At 48.4% G+C, this 18,654-nt stretch overlaps 1 protein-coding gene across 9 annotated transcripts in view; it reads left to right on the top strand.

The window, feature by feature from the left end:
* TNIK (TRAF2 and NCK interacting kinase) overlaps positions 1-18,654 on the top strand; it is a 172,622-nt gene that overhangs the window by 103,883 nt on the left and 50,085 nt on the right. For all 9 annotated transcript variants that reach the window (XR_010071710.1, XM_063339462.1, XM_063339464.1 and 6 more), the window contains exons 5-12: positions 1,050-1,160; positions 3,538-3,628; positions 4,987-5,117; positions 9,465-9,519; positions 10,349-10,427; positions 13,959-14,134; positions 15,754-15,820; positions 16,613-16,817. Coding sequence is in view for 8 of the 9 variants with exons in the window: in XM_063339462.1 (XP_063195532.1) it covers positions 1,050-1,160; positions 3,538-3,628; positions 4,987-5,117; positions 9,465-9,519; positions 10,349-10,427; positions 13,959-14,134; positions 15,754-15,820; positions 16,613-16,817 (915 nt within the window). In the remaining variant the exon portion in view is untranslated. The remainder of the gene's footprint in view (positions 1-1,049; positions 1,161-3,537; positions 3,629-4,986; positions 5,118-9,464; positions 9,520-10,348; positions 10,428-13,958; positions 14,135-15,753; positions 15,821-16,612; positions 16,818-18,654) is intronic.

The following is an 18,654-nucleotide window of genomic DNA, read 5'->3' as shown; positions in this document are numbered from 1 at the left end:
TGTCGCTTGCTTGGAGAACATTAAATGCCATGCAACCTTCATGCGATAAGAAACTTTAAACATGCACATTGAAGAATCTGGCAAGGCACGACTTGCAAGGGAATATCTTTTAGTAGCAAGCTAATCTAATTGGAAAACGTGGTTTCATATCTGAGAGAAACAGTTCTACACGTCTTGGAGGAGGTTTGGTGCGTACGCGGGCTGTGCTCGCGTTCTGGACCACGCTGGTGGCTCCTGCGCGCACTGAGGATCCGTGATGTCCCTGGGAGGCAGATGCGCATCCCGTGCTGTTTTTATAGGGTTTATTTCACAATTGCTCAATGACAAGATTAAGTTCAGGTCTGGGTTAGATCCTTGTACTTTTATATTTGATATTGTGAAACTTCGGAAGTGGTACAAGCAATGGTTCCCAGCCTCATTTGAACCAACCTGAGGAGTAGGACACCCGCTCTCTCCTGGAGGGCCTGCAGCTGCCTGGCGAGCGTGTCCTTGAGAAAGGTTTCCTGCTCAAAAAGGTGGTCAAAAAAAAAAACCAAAACAGACTTCCTGGTAAAAAAAGAAATAAAATTGAAAACTATACCTGGTTTTTAAGGTTGTAGGAAGCTTTCAGACATCTGTCTTGTTGCCTTCGCTTTTTCAGAGTTGAAGAACTTACATGCAAGAGGTAGAGTTGTGCTTGTATTGTTGTTGACGCTGAAGATTGATCATAAGTATAAAGTAGGGTATGTAGCGGTGCGGTCTGCGATTTCAAGGTTTCCAATTTCCTCTGCTGATTTTCGAGCACTGCACTGATTCCTGTTCCCTGTTCCCAACCTTCTGGAGAGCAACGAGCCTTTCAAACCTTCCGGCCTTTTATTGTTTCATTTCTATAACAAAACCCACATGCATTACAAGCTGATAGGTTCAAGATTACGTCCTGGTGGCTCTGCGTAGCACTGCGGTGGCCCCACAGCGGCGTTAGCAGTGTCAGGGTCCTGCCCTGGGATTGGGCAGCCTGGAGGATGCTGTTGGTGTCATTGCAGTAATGGCATTTTTGTTCCATTTGGCAGTTGGTGATGGAGTTCTGCGGCGCGGGCTCCGTCACCGACCTCATCAAGAACACGAAGGGGAACACCTTGAAGGAGGAGTGGATCGCCTACATCTGCAGAGAGATTTTACGGGTACGTGTCCAGAGGGACCTAAATGTCGTGGTTGTTGGAGTATTGCGCTCGGGGGACATGGAAAGCCTTTGGCTCCGCAGGCTTCGTGGCTGCTGTGCTGCCGTGGGCTGGAGCCTCTTCGGTGCCGGTAGGCATGAATGATTCATGTGCTTGTATGATGCATAATAAATAAGCCCTATTTAATGCCCTTTTGCTCTGCTAGTTCCCAGACTTTTAACTCTCTTTTTCCTTCAACAAAAATATAATTTCCTTTAGTATTAATAGGGCAAAGGTTTATTTACGTTAGAACTACATTTTCAATTAACAGAAAGTGAGGACTAATAAAGTCGGCGGAAAGAATCTTCATGATTAAAAAGCACGCTATGTTTTATTAAATCCACATGTCTCTGGCTTTAATGAGGATGCTGCAGCTTTTATACCCCCAAGATAAATGTTTGGCTGGAATGTCTTAAAATGGGCCGTGCCGGAGTTTCATGTACTGGGAGATGGCAGCTTCATTTTGGACAACTGAGGTCAGATGATGTGATCGTAATGGTTGCTCTGACATTAAAACCTATTGCTCCGACATTAAAACCTATTGCTCCATGAACAGAGGTTTTGTTCAGGAGAAGACAGAAATATCAGGCATGGAAAGGAAACCTGTAGAAGAACCATTCAAGTGATAGGACAAGAAGAAATGGCCTCAGGTTGCACCAGGGAAGGTTTAGATTGGATATTAGGAAAAATTTCTTCACCAAAAGGGTTATCAAGCATTGGAAGCACAGGGAGGTGGTTGAGTCATCATCCCTGGAGGTATTTATAAGATGTGTAGATGGGGCACTTAGGGACATGGTTTAGTAGTGGACATTGCAGTGTTAGGTTAATGGTTGGACTCGATGATCGTAAAGGTCTTTTGCGGCCTAAATGATTCTGTGAAAGAAAACAAGGCAATATGACTGCTCCAAAAGGAGGTGTCTGACGTTGCTGCTGGCTCTGGTGTCCAGGGGTGACACAGCACTTCTCTGTTGACCCTGAATGCCACCATCCGCACCAACATGATGTGCAGAAGATGCCGGCGCTGTAGCTGATCAGTTGTTGTAGGGGCACTGCTTTCAGTGCCAGGAAAGCACAGTTACATGGGCTTATTTTAAATGTATGAGCTCTGTGAGCCTACTTCTTAAAATAGACCCTTGGCAGTGAGTCAGAACCCAGCCACTGACTCATGTCCCAGGGCCACCATCCAGTGTCATCGCTCACATTTTGGCCGCGCGTTGGAGCACTTGGTTGGCGACGTCCGTAGGGGTTCAGGTGATGAAAGGCTCCCACCTTCGTGCCGCAGAAGGTGACTCGGTCTTGATTCAGACGTTGATGGCCAGTTGTAATTCTAGCACAAGGCTCAGTCCCATGTTGTTGAAGGATTTATTGAAATTCCGTGAAATTTTTGCTTTGGCTCCAGTGCACAGAGGTGCCTCTTAACTGGGTATAACATGGCTAAAAAAGGGCTTCTGTACAGATATAATCTATTCCATGGTGTGTCCCAAGGTAACAAGCGTAAAATGACTAATAACTACCAGTAGTGACAGCAGAAATTATTTTCTTCCTCAAATGTAAATGTAATGCAAAAATGTGAAATGTAAACCTAATGCAAAATTAGTTTTTGAAGTAATCCGTATTTTTACTAAGCTGGCAATAGGTGGATGTTACTTTGAAACTGAAATAATAAGTGAAATAAAAATGTAGGTTGCAAAGAGAAATTAATGAGCTAATAAAAAAGCACAACAGAAAAGCTAGTTTACCTTTAGCCTTTGAGACAGGTTTTTAATTTGAGCTGTATCTCCATTAGGGATTTGTGCAAGTTATAATATTTGTATTTGCATGGTAGCGTTTTTTTAATATAAGCTTTTCAGCATATTGAAGTCCCGTTTATTGGACTGATATAATAAGAGGATTGGGGTTTTTTCGGTTTCTGGGTGATGGGAATACAGAAAGGAGACAAACCCGTTCTGTTATTTCTGCCAGAGAAACGGCTCCCTAAGGCAAGGGAGCACATGGGGGAAAATATGTCTGGAGCTACGGAGGAATTTGGGTTAATGTGGGTTCCTGCAGAAACTAAAGGGTTGGTTTGAATCCTGGTAGGATTGATGGTTCCCATCTCCTGCTGTGGAGAGCACCCACTGCGGCACGTATAGCCCGTCGGTGGGCGTCTCACTTGCCGGGCATGTCCTCCCAGCGTGTGACATAGGACGGTATTTTGAACACATGATAAACAAAAGCGTTCTCAAGTGCTTAACTCCAACTGTGAATCTTTCATTTCTGGAGCGTAATTGGTTGAGGAGGAATGTCAGAAAATAACATGCTTTGAACTTGGATTCCTCTAACCTTTCTCTGAATTCTCTAGGGCTTGAGTCATCTACACCAGCACAAAGTAATTCATCGAGACATCAAGGGACAGAATGTATTGCTGACGGAAAATGCAGAAGTTAAACTAGGTAAGAGTGGGTTAGAGCTCTTGGAAACTGCAAGAGGGCTGGCTGGAGAGAAGCACCAAAACTGACTTGTACGGGATTCGGAGAAAGGGGATGGACACTAAGAGCTACTGGGTGTTTTTTCATCTGCCAGCCTCCATAACACGACCTTGGATGTTGACCAAGTGCTGTGCAATAAACTGCTGGTGGTTGATGGCCAAGTTCTGTGTGCAAAGGTGTACTTGGAGTTATGTTCAGATACATAACTGCCATCAGATACAGATTAAGCAATCAAGACAATTTTTTCATGCCCTGGGTTGAAAACTGGCCTCTGTGCATCGCCAGCCATTATCAAAGGCTGTTCCTTCACATCTTCATAGTGGTGTCCTATAGGATCATAGTCCAGCCAATTTAGTGTCACATAATCCAGATTTTTTTTTTCCAAGCCAGCCTGTTGGAGAGAGCTTAATTCGCAAGAACTACTCTGAATTTCATAAGCGATATTAGTCACCCTGGAGAAGACCAGGCATTCACATGAAGATCATTTGGAAGACACCAGATCAGCAGAGATAATGTGCTGATACCCTCAGTTGTCCAACACCAATGTTATTAAGGCTGTCTTTGCGTGTTTTAATTTGTGCTAGTGATGAAAGATCCCTTACACTGATAAAGTGAGGTGCAAGCCTTGTTTTCCCATGTCTCTCCTGTCTCTTTACAGCAGAATAAAACCCCATCTTAACAGATGGCATCACCGGCTCATTGGGCTTTATGCTGGTGAAGATTCCCCTCCAAGGGCAAATTCTCCAGGGCAAATCTCCAACCGTTGTGTTGCGCAAAGTGAACTTAGTGGACCATAGAGTATTCTCTCATTGGTTTGATTTCATCAGTTTTTGCTTCATTTTGCAGCTCTGCTTGACGTTTCCCTATGGGCCTTTGCCCTTGACCCTTAGTTCCTTAAGTCTTTTGCATTTCTGCCATTTCCAGCAAGAATTTAGGGAGAAAAATGGGGCTTCTATCAATGTTTGGCAGGCTTTAATTCAGTTGAGAGAGCATAGAACAAAGGCTGCTGCTTATTCATGTTGCTAACCCTGTTTCTCGTTAGTGTGAGGAGCTATGATTTCTTTTCATTGCCTCCTGGCAAGGAGGAAAAGGCACAGGGTTTTGTACAGAACCTGGACATCAGATGATCAGGTTCGTCCTTGGTTGACCTCTGTTGATCCTGGCAGAGATCAAACAGGAGCGTCTCTGGCCTTGTCCTTCTCTCCTGACCACACAGAGGAGTTGTCCCGAATGAACTTAAATGTCGTGCAGTCAACAAAAGAGCGTTGCTCAGGTTTGTCCCCAACCTTACGATGATGCCCTGATCTCTCTCTGATCCACAGTGGATTTTGGTGTCAGCGCTCAGCTGGACAGAACGGTGGGCAGGAGAAACACCTTCATTGGAACGCCTTACTGGATGGCCCCCGAGGTCATTGCCTGCGATGAAAATCCCGATGCCACTTACGACTTCAAGGTACCTAAACGAGCATCTTCCTGCTCTTTTACACCTCATTACAGATGCAGTCTTTGCAAAGCCTTGCACTCTCATGAATAAGGCAGGCGAGGAATTAAAGCAGCACTTAGCGGTGCTTGCAATGGGAGTTGTGATCATAAACATCTGAAGAAGGTGCTTGGTGTGGTCTCGGATTTTAATGCCCCACTACCATGGACCTGAGCACTCGGGAATTTAGTATATCCTTGCAGCTTTGCAAAATAATGCTGACAGGAGGCGTAGTCTTCTCCTGCTTTCTCACTCTTAGATTTTGGCCAGTTCAGGTCCAATGCGAATGTTTGTTGTGCTGTTCACGTACCCAAATTTACTGGGAAGAAGTCTTTCCCCGTGCTGCCAGAGGTGTCAGGCTGAGGCTGCTTACCTGCTAGCCTGCTTTTGAGTGCCGCGTGTTTAAATGCTACAGTCAAACACGCCGTATTTGCTCTATTTACTCTGGAGAGAAGTCAGGTCACGTTTAGAAAGGGCAAAATCACATCTTCTGGCCTGCAGGCTGGTGTTCCTTCGCGGGGAGATCTGAAGGCTGCCACGCAGTCAGACGTCTGGGGGGCTGACCTACTTTTCCCATGTCTCTGTTGCCTCTTTGAAGTTTATTTTCGGATTGGTGGCAGCACAACATCGCTGCCGAGTTCGAACGTGGCACAAGAGCGCCCATGCCACGCAACAGGTCCGCGGGAGGGTTGTGAGTCCCACCTGCCCGTTCAAACTACAGCGAGGTCTGATGTTTAAAGCAAGGAGAGCTTAATAATTTTTTTTTTTCTTATCCTGTTTCTGCCTTGCTGCAAGTTTCTGGACAGGCGTGTGTAGAAACGTCCCTTGCTTTTTGTCCCTTGGTGTTTTGAAGCATCCAGAACTTGAATTTTTAGCTCCAAACCCACTGAGCGTGTCCAAAGAGGAGAGAAAGACCCTAACGCACAAGCTAAGACACACAAAAAGCTCGCTGTACCTGTGCTCGTGTGCGTGCTGAGAGGTCACCTCGCAAGGTAATGCTTAAAAAGGACTTTGATACCCTTTGGTTTGGAGCCAGGTAGCTGCTTTCTAACAGTTAGGACACTGCAATATACTACTGCAGCAGCCCGCCGTCGTGGTACGGCTTGGGGTGCGATTACCAATCACCCGGAGAAATTTTTAAGAGACGAAGGATTTTAAAGTAAGCAAGCGATGCTTTGGCATCGCAGCTACTTAAGCGCATCAGTCAACTTTTGAACTGATGCTTTTCCAGAGAGCGGCTCTCCAGTCGGGGTTCAGACTCCGGGTTACATAAATCGTTAATGATAAGGACGTGTAGAAATAGTTTAATCTGCGATTGCTTAATTCCCTTTGATTAACCAATTCCAACAGGCGTTTCCTCGGCTCTGCTGATGGCAACGCGGCGTAGCAGGGCTGCTGCTCTCGCCGCTTCTCCGATGGCAGCCGCCTGGCTCTGGTGGCTCTTTATTATTATTATTAATGGTTATTTTTTTAAAAAGGACCCGTATCTTCATAGGCTGCTTTCTACCCTCAGAAAGCCCTGAGGTTTTCCCTCTTTCCAGAATAACTAGGGCACTTAATATGCCGTTGACGGATGCACAAGCGCCGGGGACCAGAATCCCTCTATTGTCCCCAAGGATCAAACGCTCGTAGCGAGCCGGGCGCCTGCGTCTCTGAAGTTGGCATTGACCGTTTTCCCTTGGCTGGGGGTATGAAACAGAAGGCTGGCTGCTGCCAACACGCTCCCTGCAGGGTGTTTTCGGAGCTCGCGGTGATGTGGGAGCCGCTGGACGTTGGTCCGTACCCCGGATCGCGACCCTGCACCTGATGCTCTGGCTTTGAAGTGGTGGCGGGGAAAATGTAAATGGCAATTATTTCTTTTTAAAAGGGATGCAAATCAGATGCTCGCTCAGGTTGAGCCGACTGGCTTAAAACAGGGAATACAAAAGACGAGATTTATAGGGTGAAAAAATGAACCCTCGCAAGCTTAATCTGTTGGACAAAAAGCCTCTGATCTCACTGTTCTCTAAGCCAGAAAGAGATGCCTGTGTAATCTATGGAAGGAGGCAGTAAATACCTCCTCAGAAAAATAAACCACTTTAAAAAAGAACAAATAGAAACCCCACATTGTTGAGGTTATTTATTGGTTTTTCCCCCAGCCGGTCTTCCTTTTTTCTTTAGAGATATCTGGTCAATAAGCTTAAAATCAAAAGGGGGGGGAGGAAAGGAAGCTTGCTTCCCTTCCCAAGTCAAGACAACAAGACAATGCAAATATGTTAGCATGGCGTCTCTCTGCTGCGTAGACCGAAAAGCTTTTCAGGCTCAAAAATAAAAACGCCACACCAAAAACAAAAAAAAAAAAAAACCAACGCCAAACCCTGAATTCCAGATCATTATAGAATGCGTGCTTCCCACTGAGTTTTCTTCTCTCTCTGGGAGACTTAGAGAGGTGATAATCCCTTTCTGTATTGCTCCAGCTTTAAGATCACTTGGCATCTTGTGTATAATACCGGGCACCTCAATATGGAAAGACACACTAGGAATTTGGACGGAGTTCAGCGGCAGCCCAAAGGGAAGGGGTCATGCGTGCTGAATCATGTGGAAAGACTGCGATAATTAAGCATGCGGCAGAAATCCCAGCTGACCAGAAACAAAGAACGGATGAGACTGTCCTGCGAAAGGGCTGGAAATAAGATTTGAGAGAGAATTCTTTAAGCAGGTACAAAGACGTGTAGCAAGGACGGCGTTTGTTAAGGGAGATCTTGAGTTAAAAAAAGAGGAAAAGTGCCTTGAAATTGAAAATCCAAGTTGCCTTTCCCGGGTGGTGTAGGTGAGAAGGTGCTTGTGGTCCCTAGAGGCTGTCTCTAGCTCTGACCGAGCTTTTGGGGCTCTTTGCTGGGAATAACAACCTTTCTGGGATTTACTCACTAAATTGCAGGTTTAGAGGCTTGAGGCGGTTTGGAAAGGGCAGCTCTTGAAACCGAGAGGAGAAACGAAGAGGGACTGCAGGGACATGGCAAGACGTGCAGGAGGAAGGGTGGAAGGCAGAGTCCGTCCCTTCCGCCCTGAGATGTACCTATTTACAATGTTTACTGGTTTTGATCTGCTAACTGGGGGTCAGCTGGTCTCCAGCAAGCATCAGCTGCAGCTCCGTAGCATCAGGCTTGTTCTGGTCCCCTGCGCACCTGCACCTTCTGCCCTTGCCCTCCCATCCCAGGCAGGTCTCTCCACGCTCCCAGAGATGGGTCAGAGGCCGCGCTTGAGATGAAGGCACACAAATTAGCGTGGGTCCGGTTCCCGATGCATCGGGTGCTTGTGAATCATTAGCAGCCAGAATGATGATTTAGCCGCTTTCTGCCCAAAAAACCAAGTTGTGGCAGTGCCGTTAAGGAAGGTGCTCGTTTTGTCTCGCCAGGCACGTACTGTCTGTGCTTTCCCTGCTGTCGGGGCTCGCCGAGCCGTCCTTTGGGGCTCGTTACCAGATCTGGAGGTGCCGCAGCTCGTCAGCGATGGTGGGGTGGGGAGCGGGCACTGGAGGGGAGCTCACCGCTGCTCTCTGCCAGGGAGCTGGGGATACAAATATCCCTGTTTGCAAGGGAGAAAACGGGAAGGAAAGTGATAGAAGTGTGAAACCAAAGGAGTTTCCCAGATACGTACGTGCTCTGTGCTCTGATCGTTCAGGAGGCTCAACCAACCATGTGGGCTGAGGAGGGCTTGGGAACAGGGTAAAGAAAAGTGCCCGTTTCTCTTTCCACTGGCGAAACACCGCTTTTCAGGCTTCCCTTTAATGAGGAGTCCACGATACAAGAGCCTCCGGTGGTATCTCAGGATACTTCATGTTTTTAATCTGTTCCAGGCAGCCTGTTTCCTGTGGAGCTGTATCACATCCATGGATGTATCTCCGAGCTTTAAGCAGGGAGCCAGCAGCCGGGTTTGCTGCTTACCCCAGCCGTGAAGCCGGGGATTAGTTTGTCACCAGCTCATCTGGGAGCTGGGGGTTTGTTCGTTAGCGCGCAGGGCTCATTAAGATGCCCCCACCAGGGCACCTTCAGGTCATCAGCATCTCCCCAGGCAGCGTCCTCACCACGGCTACTGGGAGCCGTGTCCCACACCGAAAATGCCTTGAAGGTTTTGAAATAAAATCTTGGGATAAATAACAGGGTTGGGAGCCTTCTCTAAAGCCCCAGCCCACGGCGGGAGGATGAGACAAGCTCCTCAGGTGTGGGTCCGGGGGCTTGCAGAGGACGTGGAGACTGGGTGATGCTTCCCCGCCTCGCCCGGTGCCTGCTGCTGTGACGATGCTCCCCTGCGTCACGTATGTCCCTCTGCTTTCTTCTACAGAGCGACTTGTGGTCTTTGGGGATAACGGCCATCGAGATGGCGGAAGGCGCTCCCCGTAAGTAGATGCATCGCTCTGCTTTAATTAACCCTGGGTCGTAAGGTGGTGGGGTTTGCCCAGCACCAGCCGGCGCTCGGTTCTGTGCGAGAAACACCGTGCAAAGGTTTTCCCAAGCAACCTGGGCTCGCTGAGATGGAGCTAGCAGGGTCCATGGGGACAAAGCTGCCAGGGCAGCATGGCCCAGGGGACAGGATGGGCAGTGAGCAAAGGCACACGACCGCCAAAGTGGTGGAATTGTCAGACCTGGGGGTATTTAGAAGATGGGTAGACGTAGTGCTCAGCAATATGGTTTAGTGATGGTTTTTGTCAGTGTTAAGTTGATGGTTGGACTCGATGATCTGAAAGGTCCCTTCCAACCCAGGCGATTCTGTGACCCTGCGTGACTCCTGATATGTCACTTGATACGGGACTCAGTTTCCTCAAATAGAATACAGATGAAGGGGGGGGGGGGGCGAGGACGGGAAGCTGGTAAAACGCTGCTCCTCAGCGCCGGTTAGTATTTACTGACGGATTTACAAACACGAGTAAACAAAGCAGAGCATGGTGGCACGTGGTGCAGCTGCACCGTTGCTGTCAGCACCTTGGCAGGGTGCTGGGGACGCGCACGCCACTCGGCTGGGGACGTCACCTCTCATCCCAGTTCCGGGCCGCCGCCGGGACAGGGTCCGCAGGGGGATGTCACTGCAAATCCTCCCGCCGCGCGGGTCTTGTGGCTTCAGAGGAAACCTGGCTCTCCCCGTTTGTGCGTGGAGCCCGTCTCTAGGAAACCCGGGGGGTGTCTTTGAGATGCCGTGCCGTGTTTAATGCCTCCTCTTGCACATTGCAGCTCTCTGTGACATGCATCCCATGAGAGCCCTCTTCCTCATCCCCCGCAACCCGGCCCCGAGGTTGAAATCGAAGAAGTGGTGAGTCTCTTCCTCAGTCTCCACCAGCTGTAAAAAATGTCTCTGGAGCAACTTGTTTCTGCAGCCCGGGCGCGCTGGGGATTAAATGTTTATATTTATATGGCTTTGAGGGACAGTGATGGTCTCTACGCCCTGGTGAGTGCAGGTTTGGGTCTTGATCTCCTACGGAGAGTTGATTTGGTCTGAAGGAGCCGTGCACCGTGGGACGGAGAGCTTCCCAGGCAGGCAGAGAGGGGAATGCTCTCTGATCCTGCCATTTCACGGCGCACGGTCGGCTTTTCCAAGGCGGTTCGTGCAGTCTGAAGCCAGATGACACTTTGCTTGGCTCCTGTTTCTTTCCAGTCAGGTTCCGTTTTCAAGTGGAAACATGTATCCAGGCCAAAAAAAAAGGATAGTTTATCTTGAAGGCCTAGGAATGCGGAGATTTGTACTTAGTTTGGGCTTTATTTTAAAATTTCACAGGAAAAAATACATCACTGTTTTGAAAAAAAAGCGGGGCATGCCAATAAAAACCCGTAGGAAAAATATTCCTGAAGCCCAGCAGATGTTGTTTTGTTACTGTATGTTCTGTACCGATGGAGCTAGAATCCTTAAAAACACTCATCTTTGGTTTGTGCTGTCTGCCTGCTCCAGGTTCAGCAGTGGTTTGGTCAGGAAAGATCTACCAGATGTTAGAGAGACACCACTGCCCCTTGGTCCTAGATAGGCTGAGCTCATGGAGGGAAGGTTTGCCTTATTCCTTGAAATTGTGCTTATTATCCTTTCGAAGATGAAAAAGAAAAAAGAAAAGAAAAAGAAAAAGAAGAGTAATTGCTAGGTATTGAAAACACTTTGTGCCAAAGCAGCAGGTATTTTCTTGCTGGGAGGGAAGACGCATGGTGTTGGGTTTTAGGGTCAGGCCCCTAAAAACTCACCCAGGCTTTGGCAGGAGGCATCTTAATTTTGTCAGTCCGATCGTCAGCTGCTCCAGTACCAAACCAGGAGGAGAGGGACCTTTCCCGGCTGGCTCTTCAGAAGGCGTCAAAGATGCTCGCTCTCCTCGCGCAGCCTTTTGAGGATACCATTAGTCAGCTGTGAAAATAGTTTATATGCTTTTTTTTCTACCAGGTCACCAGTCTCCTACTTCGTTATGCTCTCACAGCACAAAATGGATTGTAAGCCTTCAGAGTTTCTTTCATACGAAAGTTTTTCAGCAAAGGTTTCCTCGGCCTCCAGGCGGGAGGGGGCTGAGGAAGGCAGGTTTTGAGCAGAACATTTCCCCATCTCCTTAAGGTAAAAACGGAGCTGGGGTGGAAGTTGGATTTTCTTCCCTGCTCTGAGATACCGGGATGTGCTTTGTGCAAGTCAGGGTGTTACTTGGCACCACCTTCCCTTTGCATCGCCGGTTGGCCGTCTCGGGTTTGTACATCTCATGGTGGTGTCTGCCCTGGGTCGGCTGGTCTGTCCAGGGCTGCTCTCTGCCCCCACCAGGGATGGGATCCCAGGTTCCTTGAGAAGAGGGATTGCTTTAGAAATCATAGTTTAATGAAACTCCAGCTTCGAACCCCTCCAGGGGAGCGTGGTGCTCACCTGGCCTCTGCTGCCCCTCCACGAGCAATCCCTGGTCTCTGGCAGAGCCAGGACACGCGTACCCCAGGCAGCTCAAACCTATATCCATCTTCCAAGCTTTCATTGCAATGAGAAACTCCAGAAGACGAGAAGAAGCTACAAGCCAGTATGACTCACTTATTCCTTAAGAACCATTTTTTTCAGTATTTTCAGTGGGACACGGGGAAAACTTGCTGTCCTCGGCTCATTTCTCAGCTGGAGGTTTTGGACCTGGCCGGAATGGGTCCTGGAGCTCTGCAAGCCCAACCCAAGAAGACTGGAGAAGTTTGACCAGGCTTTCACAGCGGCTGTCTGGCAGCCAGTGGTTTTCGCGAGCACAGGTCACAAGAGAAAAAGAAAAAGAAGAAAGGTCCAACGTGAACCTTGAGTTCATCCCTGCTTCTGCGTGCAGCAACCCGTGAAAGCACACCAAGTGGGCAGACCATCTTTATCTTTGCATGAAAGAAACAGCAAAGTGACTCCAGCACCTCTGAGGGAAAGTCAGGGAAATCTGAAAGGGAAAGCAGGCACGGGAGCTGCCCCGGATTGCAAAATCCCAGAGAGGAAAACACTTCTGTTTCCTACTAAATCCTTGAGCTCTCTTTTAAAATAGTGCTGCGTTCCTATGAAATTAGAGAGTCTCCGGTATCATTTTATTTCTCGACTAAAACCAGCCAGCAGCAAAGCTTTGTTTTCTTCTTCCTGCCTTTTGCAGGTAAAATGAACTTGAACTTTAGCGACGTCGTTCCCATAAACATTCCCTAGCCCTGCCTTATAAGAGATGACAAAACCTCTTTGTTAGCGAGGAGATATTTGCACTGCGATGCCACTTTTCACCCAAGCAGCTGCAAAGACTTTGCAAACATTTCTTTAAGCTTTGCGAACCCCAGGGGCGGGAGGAGCAGCGTGGTTGCTGAAGATGGGCTGACCTGGGCCTGGGGAAGAGGATGGCATGTGTGATGGTGTCCTCCTGGATCAGAGCCAGGGAGAAAGCCCTTGTCTTCTGCTCCAGCCCTGGTGCGGGCTGAATTGTGCCACTGGACGCTGGAGAGGAAAATTTCAGGAAAACCTGAAATTCAGCGGCATGAGCTGGTCCCTGACCATAGCTGCTCAGCCGGCTCAAGGATGCAAAGGTGCCTTAGGGCATCGCAGGACACTGGGACCCTCATCCCCAAGAGATGGGCAAACCCATTGCTTACTGGAGGACAACTTCTTAGCTACTTCACCTCAACCATGTTTATAGGTGCCCTGGACCATGCATCCAGGACTGGAGTCTCTCCAGCTTCACACCGACAGGGGAGAATCGTATTTTAGAAGCAGATGTTTTTGGCACATCACATGGATTGTCCCTTCTGGTTTCGGGGTTTCTTGAGGCAAGGTGGGGAAGGAAGATTTGCGTGTTAATAAAGCTGAAGGGAGGATTTAATTGGATCCAGTAGCCTATTTTAGTTTTGCATCTCAATTTGTGTGGATTAGCACTTAAAAGATAAATCACTTTTAGTCTGACAGCTTAAAAGTAAAATCCCTGAAAGCTTATTGTTTTACTCCTAATGCAATTCTGTAGTATCTGTTGGCTTCTGACATTAATTTACACTCATTTTCCTATTTGCTAAAGCAACATAGAGTATAGTGGCCTGTCAACATCTTTCTGTCTTGTAAATCCCTGTTCTCTTGGGTTTATAATGTGGTGAAGTTAGTTCCCGGAAAACTTTTGATACGCAACGCTTGAGACTAAGAGAAATTTGTTTATTAAAGATTTGGCTGAAATTGTTTTAGCTGAGATTGAATTTAACTGTCACATGAATCCACTTGGAAGGCTGCATCTGAGCAAAAACTGTGTAGCAGCCAAACGTTCTCAAATACCCACAGGTTTCTCGCTTTCTAATAAAAGAATCAATACAGTTACGTGTTTTTCCAATACCTTCCTTTTGTGTCATGGGGCAGGTCTAAAAAGTTTCAGTCCTTCATTGAGAGCTGCCTAGTGAAGAACCACAGCCAGAGACCAACCACGGAGCAGCTGATGAAGCACCCCTTCATCCGAGACCAGCCCAACGAAAGGCAGGTCCGCATCCAGCTCAAGGACCACATCGACAGGACTAAAAAGAAGCGAGGCGAGAAAGGTAAGTGGAGAAGCGGCGCTCTGGGCAATCCTTGACCTCTGCCAAGTGTGGAGATCCCTGGGGTAGACCAAGGTGCATCCGTGTGGCCATAACGTACAGGTAGAAGAAGGAAGGCAAAGAGGACTGGGTTGCTCATGGTCTCAGTCCCAGTTTCCCTTATTCACATGGCTAAGTTTGTTCGCGAACTGGTTGAGTTAAATAAGTGTGGTGCTTCTGTGTGACCGTGCGTCTTATGGTTTTGAGGTCAGATTATTTTCTTTGACTTGATGACTTGATTCCTCTCCATTGTTGAAATGAAAATAAATATCCATAACAAAACAATGGGTGTTCATACAAAGCCTACAGGTGATTGTCATTAGAGCTAAGCAATATTTTTTAATCTTTTTTTTTTTTTTCCTGATATAAAAATGGTGTCTTTTTTTGTCCAGGTGGCAATTTCCACATGGAACATTTAAGCTTCGATTCGTTAAAATGCGTGTATAAAATTTACGTCTGCATATATACGTGCTGGCGTGTGGGAGGGAGAAGCTGCTAAGCTGAATTTTTCCCAGCTCGCGCATTTCATGCCGAGTCTGTTGATCTACGTGACGTCCATGCTGCACCAGCGATGAGCAGAGTTGTGCAAACGAACATCTAGATAAGACCCTTGCCCCAGAGCAATTCCGTTGACTAGGAATAACCTATTAAACGGAATGTTTTCAGTGAACTCTCCAGGCCCTATCAAAGTCCTCTGAAGGGAAGATCAGATAGCCGAAGAAACTTGTTAAAGTATTCAGCGGCTTGTGAACTGAATTTTAATTTGAAAGCTCATTTGTAGAATCCGGCAAATTGATATGTCGCTATTTCTCTTCTTATTGGTAGCAGTATTAATTTTTCATGTGTACCTTCCAGCCCCTTGTAATAGCTTTCACTACAATCAAAACAATAAAATGGGATCCCAGCGAAGTATTAAATGTGTTTAGTCTGGCAAATGAAGGTTGGACCCTAGAGATGGAGAGTAATTGGATAAATGCAAGCCTTTCTTTTACTATCCTTCCCTTCATCCGATAAAGATGATATCCCAATAGAAATCGCAGTACGTAGCACAACATTGCAGTTGGGCTTTTATGTAGATGTCTTCTTTGCCTGGAAATTCATGGATTTGCATAGGAAAAGCATGTGTTTAGGGAGAGAGGAGTTGGTGCCTTCAGAGCCGTAGTTAAATCCCATCTTCCGGTGCCGGTGGCTTCAATAGTGGTGCACCTCCCTTTGAAGAGCCCTCCTGAAGAAGGGGGTTGCTCGCTGTCGTATGGTGATAAATTCGTATTTTGTGGACCCTCCCCATCTTTACATCAAGAGTCTTTGGTTGTTGGGGCCGTTGCCCGCTGTGCTGGTCCTGCCTGCGACGCTCCGGCCAGGATGCAGCCCTCTTCCCAGCCAGCACCCAGGGAGACCGCCCATGCTTCCCTGGCCTCCCAGCCCCCCATAAAAACAGAAAATGCGGAGAAATAGTGCTGCTTGTTCTTTGTCACGCGAGAAAAAGAGAATTGTCTGTTCTGCCTTCAGAGCTCTGGGGTTTTCAACCACTGGAAAAACAAACGAGTCCAGCAAAGGGCACTGACGAGCAATTCTGTTCCTAGATGAGACGGAGTACGAGTACAGTGGAAGCGAGGAGGAGGAGGAGGAAAATGACTCTGGAGAGCCCAGGTGAGAATCAGCATTTCATATCTGCCCTTACGTCTCTCTAACTCTGCGAAATCAGCTCGGATTACAAGCCCATGTGAACTAGAAATGGAAAAAAGACAGTTTGAGCAGTGAGTGCTGTTCTCTGGCAGAACAGAGGATATTCCCTCTGTTGGACGGTGCGTGCGTATAAACTGATGCTAGAGATCACCTTAGCCAAAAGCTGGGGAAGGCGCCCCAGGTACTCTGTCGCCGGTGGGATCTGCAGCACGGTGTGGTGCTGTCACGGGAACGTGGGTACTTAGATGTGGAAAAAATGTGAAGTGAAATTAAAGAAGACTCTTTAAAATGTGGTTCCTTACATCCAAGTATAACTCCCTATTTCCGTGTAACTTTTCACCGTGAAACCTCCACGGTGCTGCTGCAAGGACGGTAGGGCTGGAACTTTCTTTCTTTGGTGACATTTTTCAGAGCCGTTGTAATTAGTATTAGGCTATTCCATTATTTCACTGAGATAATGTAGTATTTTAATAGCTGGCAGTGATTCATGCTAAGTGTGCTTTGTGAACAGCTAAATATAGTGTGTGCCACTGCAGCGCAAGAGGCTTTGGTTAGAAACTTAATGTAAAGGCAGCCTTTGGCAAATAAATTCCTGGTGAGCCATGCCCTGATGCTTGTGGTCCCTCCATCCGCTGCTGCCCAAGCTGATGGGATGCTGTCGGGATGAGCCACGTTGGGAAACCACACAGAACTTCCCCTGGCAAGAGGTTTAAGGCTGAGGGAGGGGATGTTCTCAGATGCTTCTCTCCTCTGCAGCTCCATCCTAAACCTGCCCGGGGAGTCGACGCTGAGACGGGATTTCTTGCGGCTGCAGCTGGCGAACAAGGAGCGGTCGGAGGCGTTGCGCCGGCAGCAGCTGGAGCAGCAGCAGCGGGAGAACGAGGAGCACAAGCGGCAGTTGCTGGCCGAGCGGCAGAAGCGGATCGAGGAGCAGAAGGAGCAGAGGCGAAGGCTGGAGGAGGTAACTGGCCAGAGCCGAGCAACGGGCTGGCAAAGGCTGGTTTGGGCTGGAACAGCGGGATTTCTGGTAGCAGGTCCCAAGTAGCGGTTCTCAGCCTAGTTTAAGAAGATCACGTCCTAATCCCTCTAGTGGGTGACTCCAAATATTTTGTTCCGCTGGACAAACCCCCGGCTCGTGCTTTTTGCATACCGGCCCCCAGCCACTCTCCTCACCATAGGAAGTGTTGCCAGCTCTTGTGAAGGTAACAGAGCTGCTTTGCTATAAATAAACCCTTCAAATACCAAACTTAAAAGGATCCCTGGAACTGCTGAGCAGAGGTAGCCCATTATTGGGGTGACAGCCGCATTCAGGCGAGGTGGGCGAAACTCTTACTGGCCCAGGCATCCGTCAGGTTCGTTATCGTTATTTGCTGCTGTGGACTGTTACAGCTGAGAAGAAGCTGAATAGCTCTGTTTGCCCTTTCCCCAGATCCATGTGCCACTTGTGTCCCCTTTAATCCCCAATTTCAACCTTAGTCCTTCCCATCCCTGCCAATTACAATGTCTCTGGCAGGGGAGGGGCAGATGCCTGCCTGACTTGTGCGATGATCCCTATATGCCCCAAAGCATAAGATTTCATTACCCTTGTCTTAACATACCAGCTACAAATGCGATCGGTCATAAAATTATCCACCCCATTTAAAATCCAGCTGCAGGATCTGACCGCGTGACTTCGGGTGTCCGTGAGATGCGCAGCCTGGTTGCATTCTCTGTACGAAGCGCTCGCTTTTGGCTTAGCTCTCAGTTCCTGGGTTGCAGAAATCCACCAAAGAATAAGAAGGGGTTTCTCCGTTTTGGGGGGAGTTTTGATGTGGTTTTGCACAGAGAAACCCATTGCCTCGCACTGAACTCATCCCAAGTGTCTCGTTGAAAGGTTCATACGTTAAGGGTAATTAAATTAGCTTTCCAAAGAGGACACTGATATGTCTGAAAAAAGGACTTGCAGTAACTGGGCTATTAGAGCAGCCACCCCCTTAATTTGCACGAGCCAGAGCGTCTCTTAGATATAACCTGCCTCTCGGTGTGCTGGGTAATGCCCCCAGGCCAGGGGCGCAGAGGGGAAGGAATTTGAGGCAGCTGATGGTGATGCTGATGGCGATGGTATGGGCCCCTCTTCGAGGTGGTCCTCTGAGCCCCTCCGGGGCAAAACCCGACACAGGCGACTCCCAAGCAGAGCGTTTTTTTCAGTCTGGTAAATATGTAGGTCTGCGGCGCTGTCGGAGCACAGAGCATCGCGCGGTCAATACGTGGTAGGTCAGGCTCTGCTCGCCCCCTGCACCCCTCACAAAGCCGGCGAGACGCTTTGAGAGAGGAGGGGGCTTGCACGTAGGCGCACCCCGCAATCCCCTGCCCCAGCAGATCCGAGGACCGTGGTGAGGAAGCCTGGCTCTGCCGTGGTCCCAGCCCGCTTGCTGCAAGCGGTACAGGAGCAGAACAACGGCAGAATGAAAGCAGACACCAGATTAGCTGCAATCCTGTAATGAATACAATGCTTGCTGCGGTATTAATATGTTGTCTTCACACAGAAGAAAATTGTTCTCTCTCTTTGCTGCTTCCCAGGCAGGTTTTGAATGGAGGACTAATCCCCTTGCTAAGCTGGCGAGCTCTGCCCTGAGCTACGGAGGCTCTGCCTTGCAGGGCCCGGCTGTGCACAGCCCCCCCCGGGCTCTGCCGGTCTCCCCGTCCTTTCCCCCATGTCATTAAAAGCTAATGCCACCATAGCCGGGATTTAAAATCAATGCCCTTCCTGGTGGCTCTAACAGCCCCACCAGGCTCTTCACCCATCGCCTTCTTCCCAG

The sequence above is a fragment of the Chroicocephalus ridibundus genome, chromosome 6, assembly GCF_963924245.1.
Source record: "Chroicocephalus ridibundus chromosome 6, bChrRid1.1, whole genome shotgun sequence".
Lineage (NCBI taxonomy): Eukaryota > Metazoa > Chordata > Aves > Charadriiformes > Laridae > Chroicocephalus > Chroicocephalus ridibundus.
The sequence above is the reverse complement of the archived record's forward strand: the minus strand, read 5'-3'. Positions and strand labels throughout refer to the sequence as shown.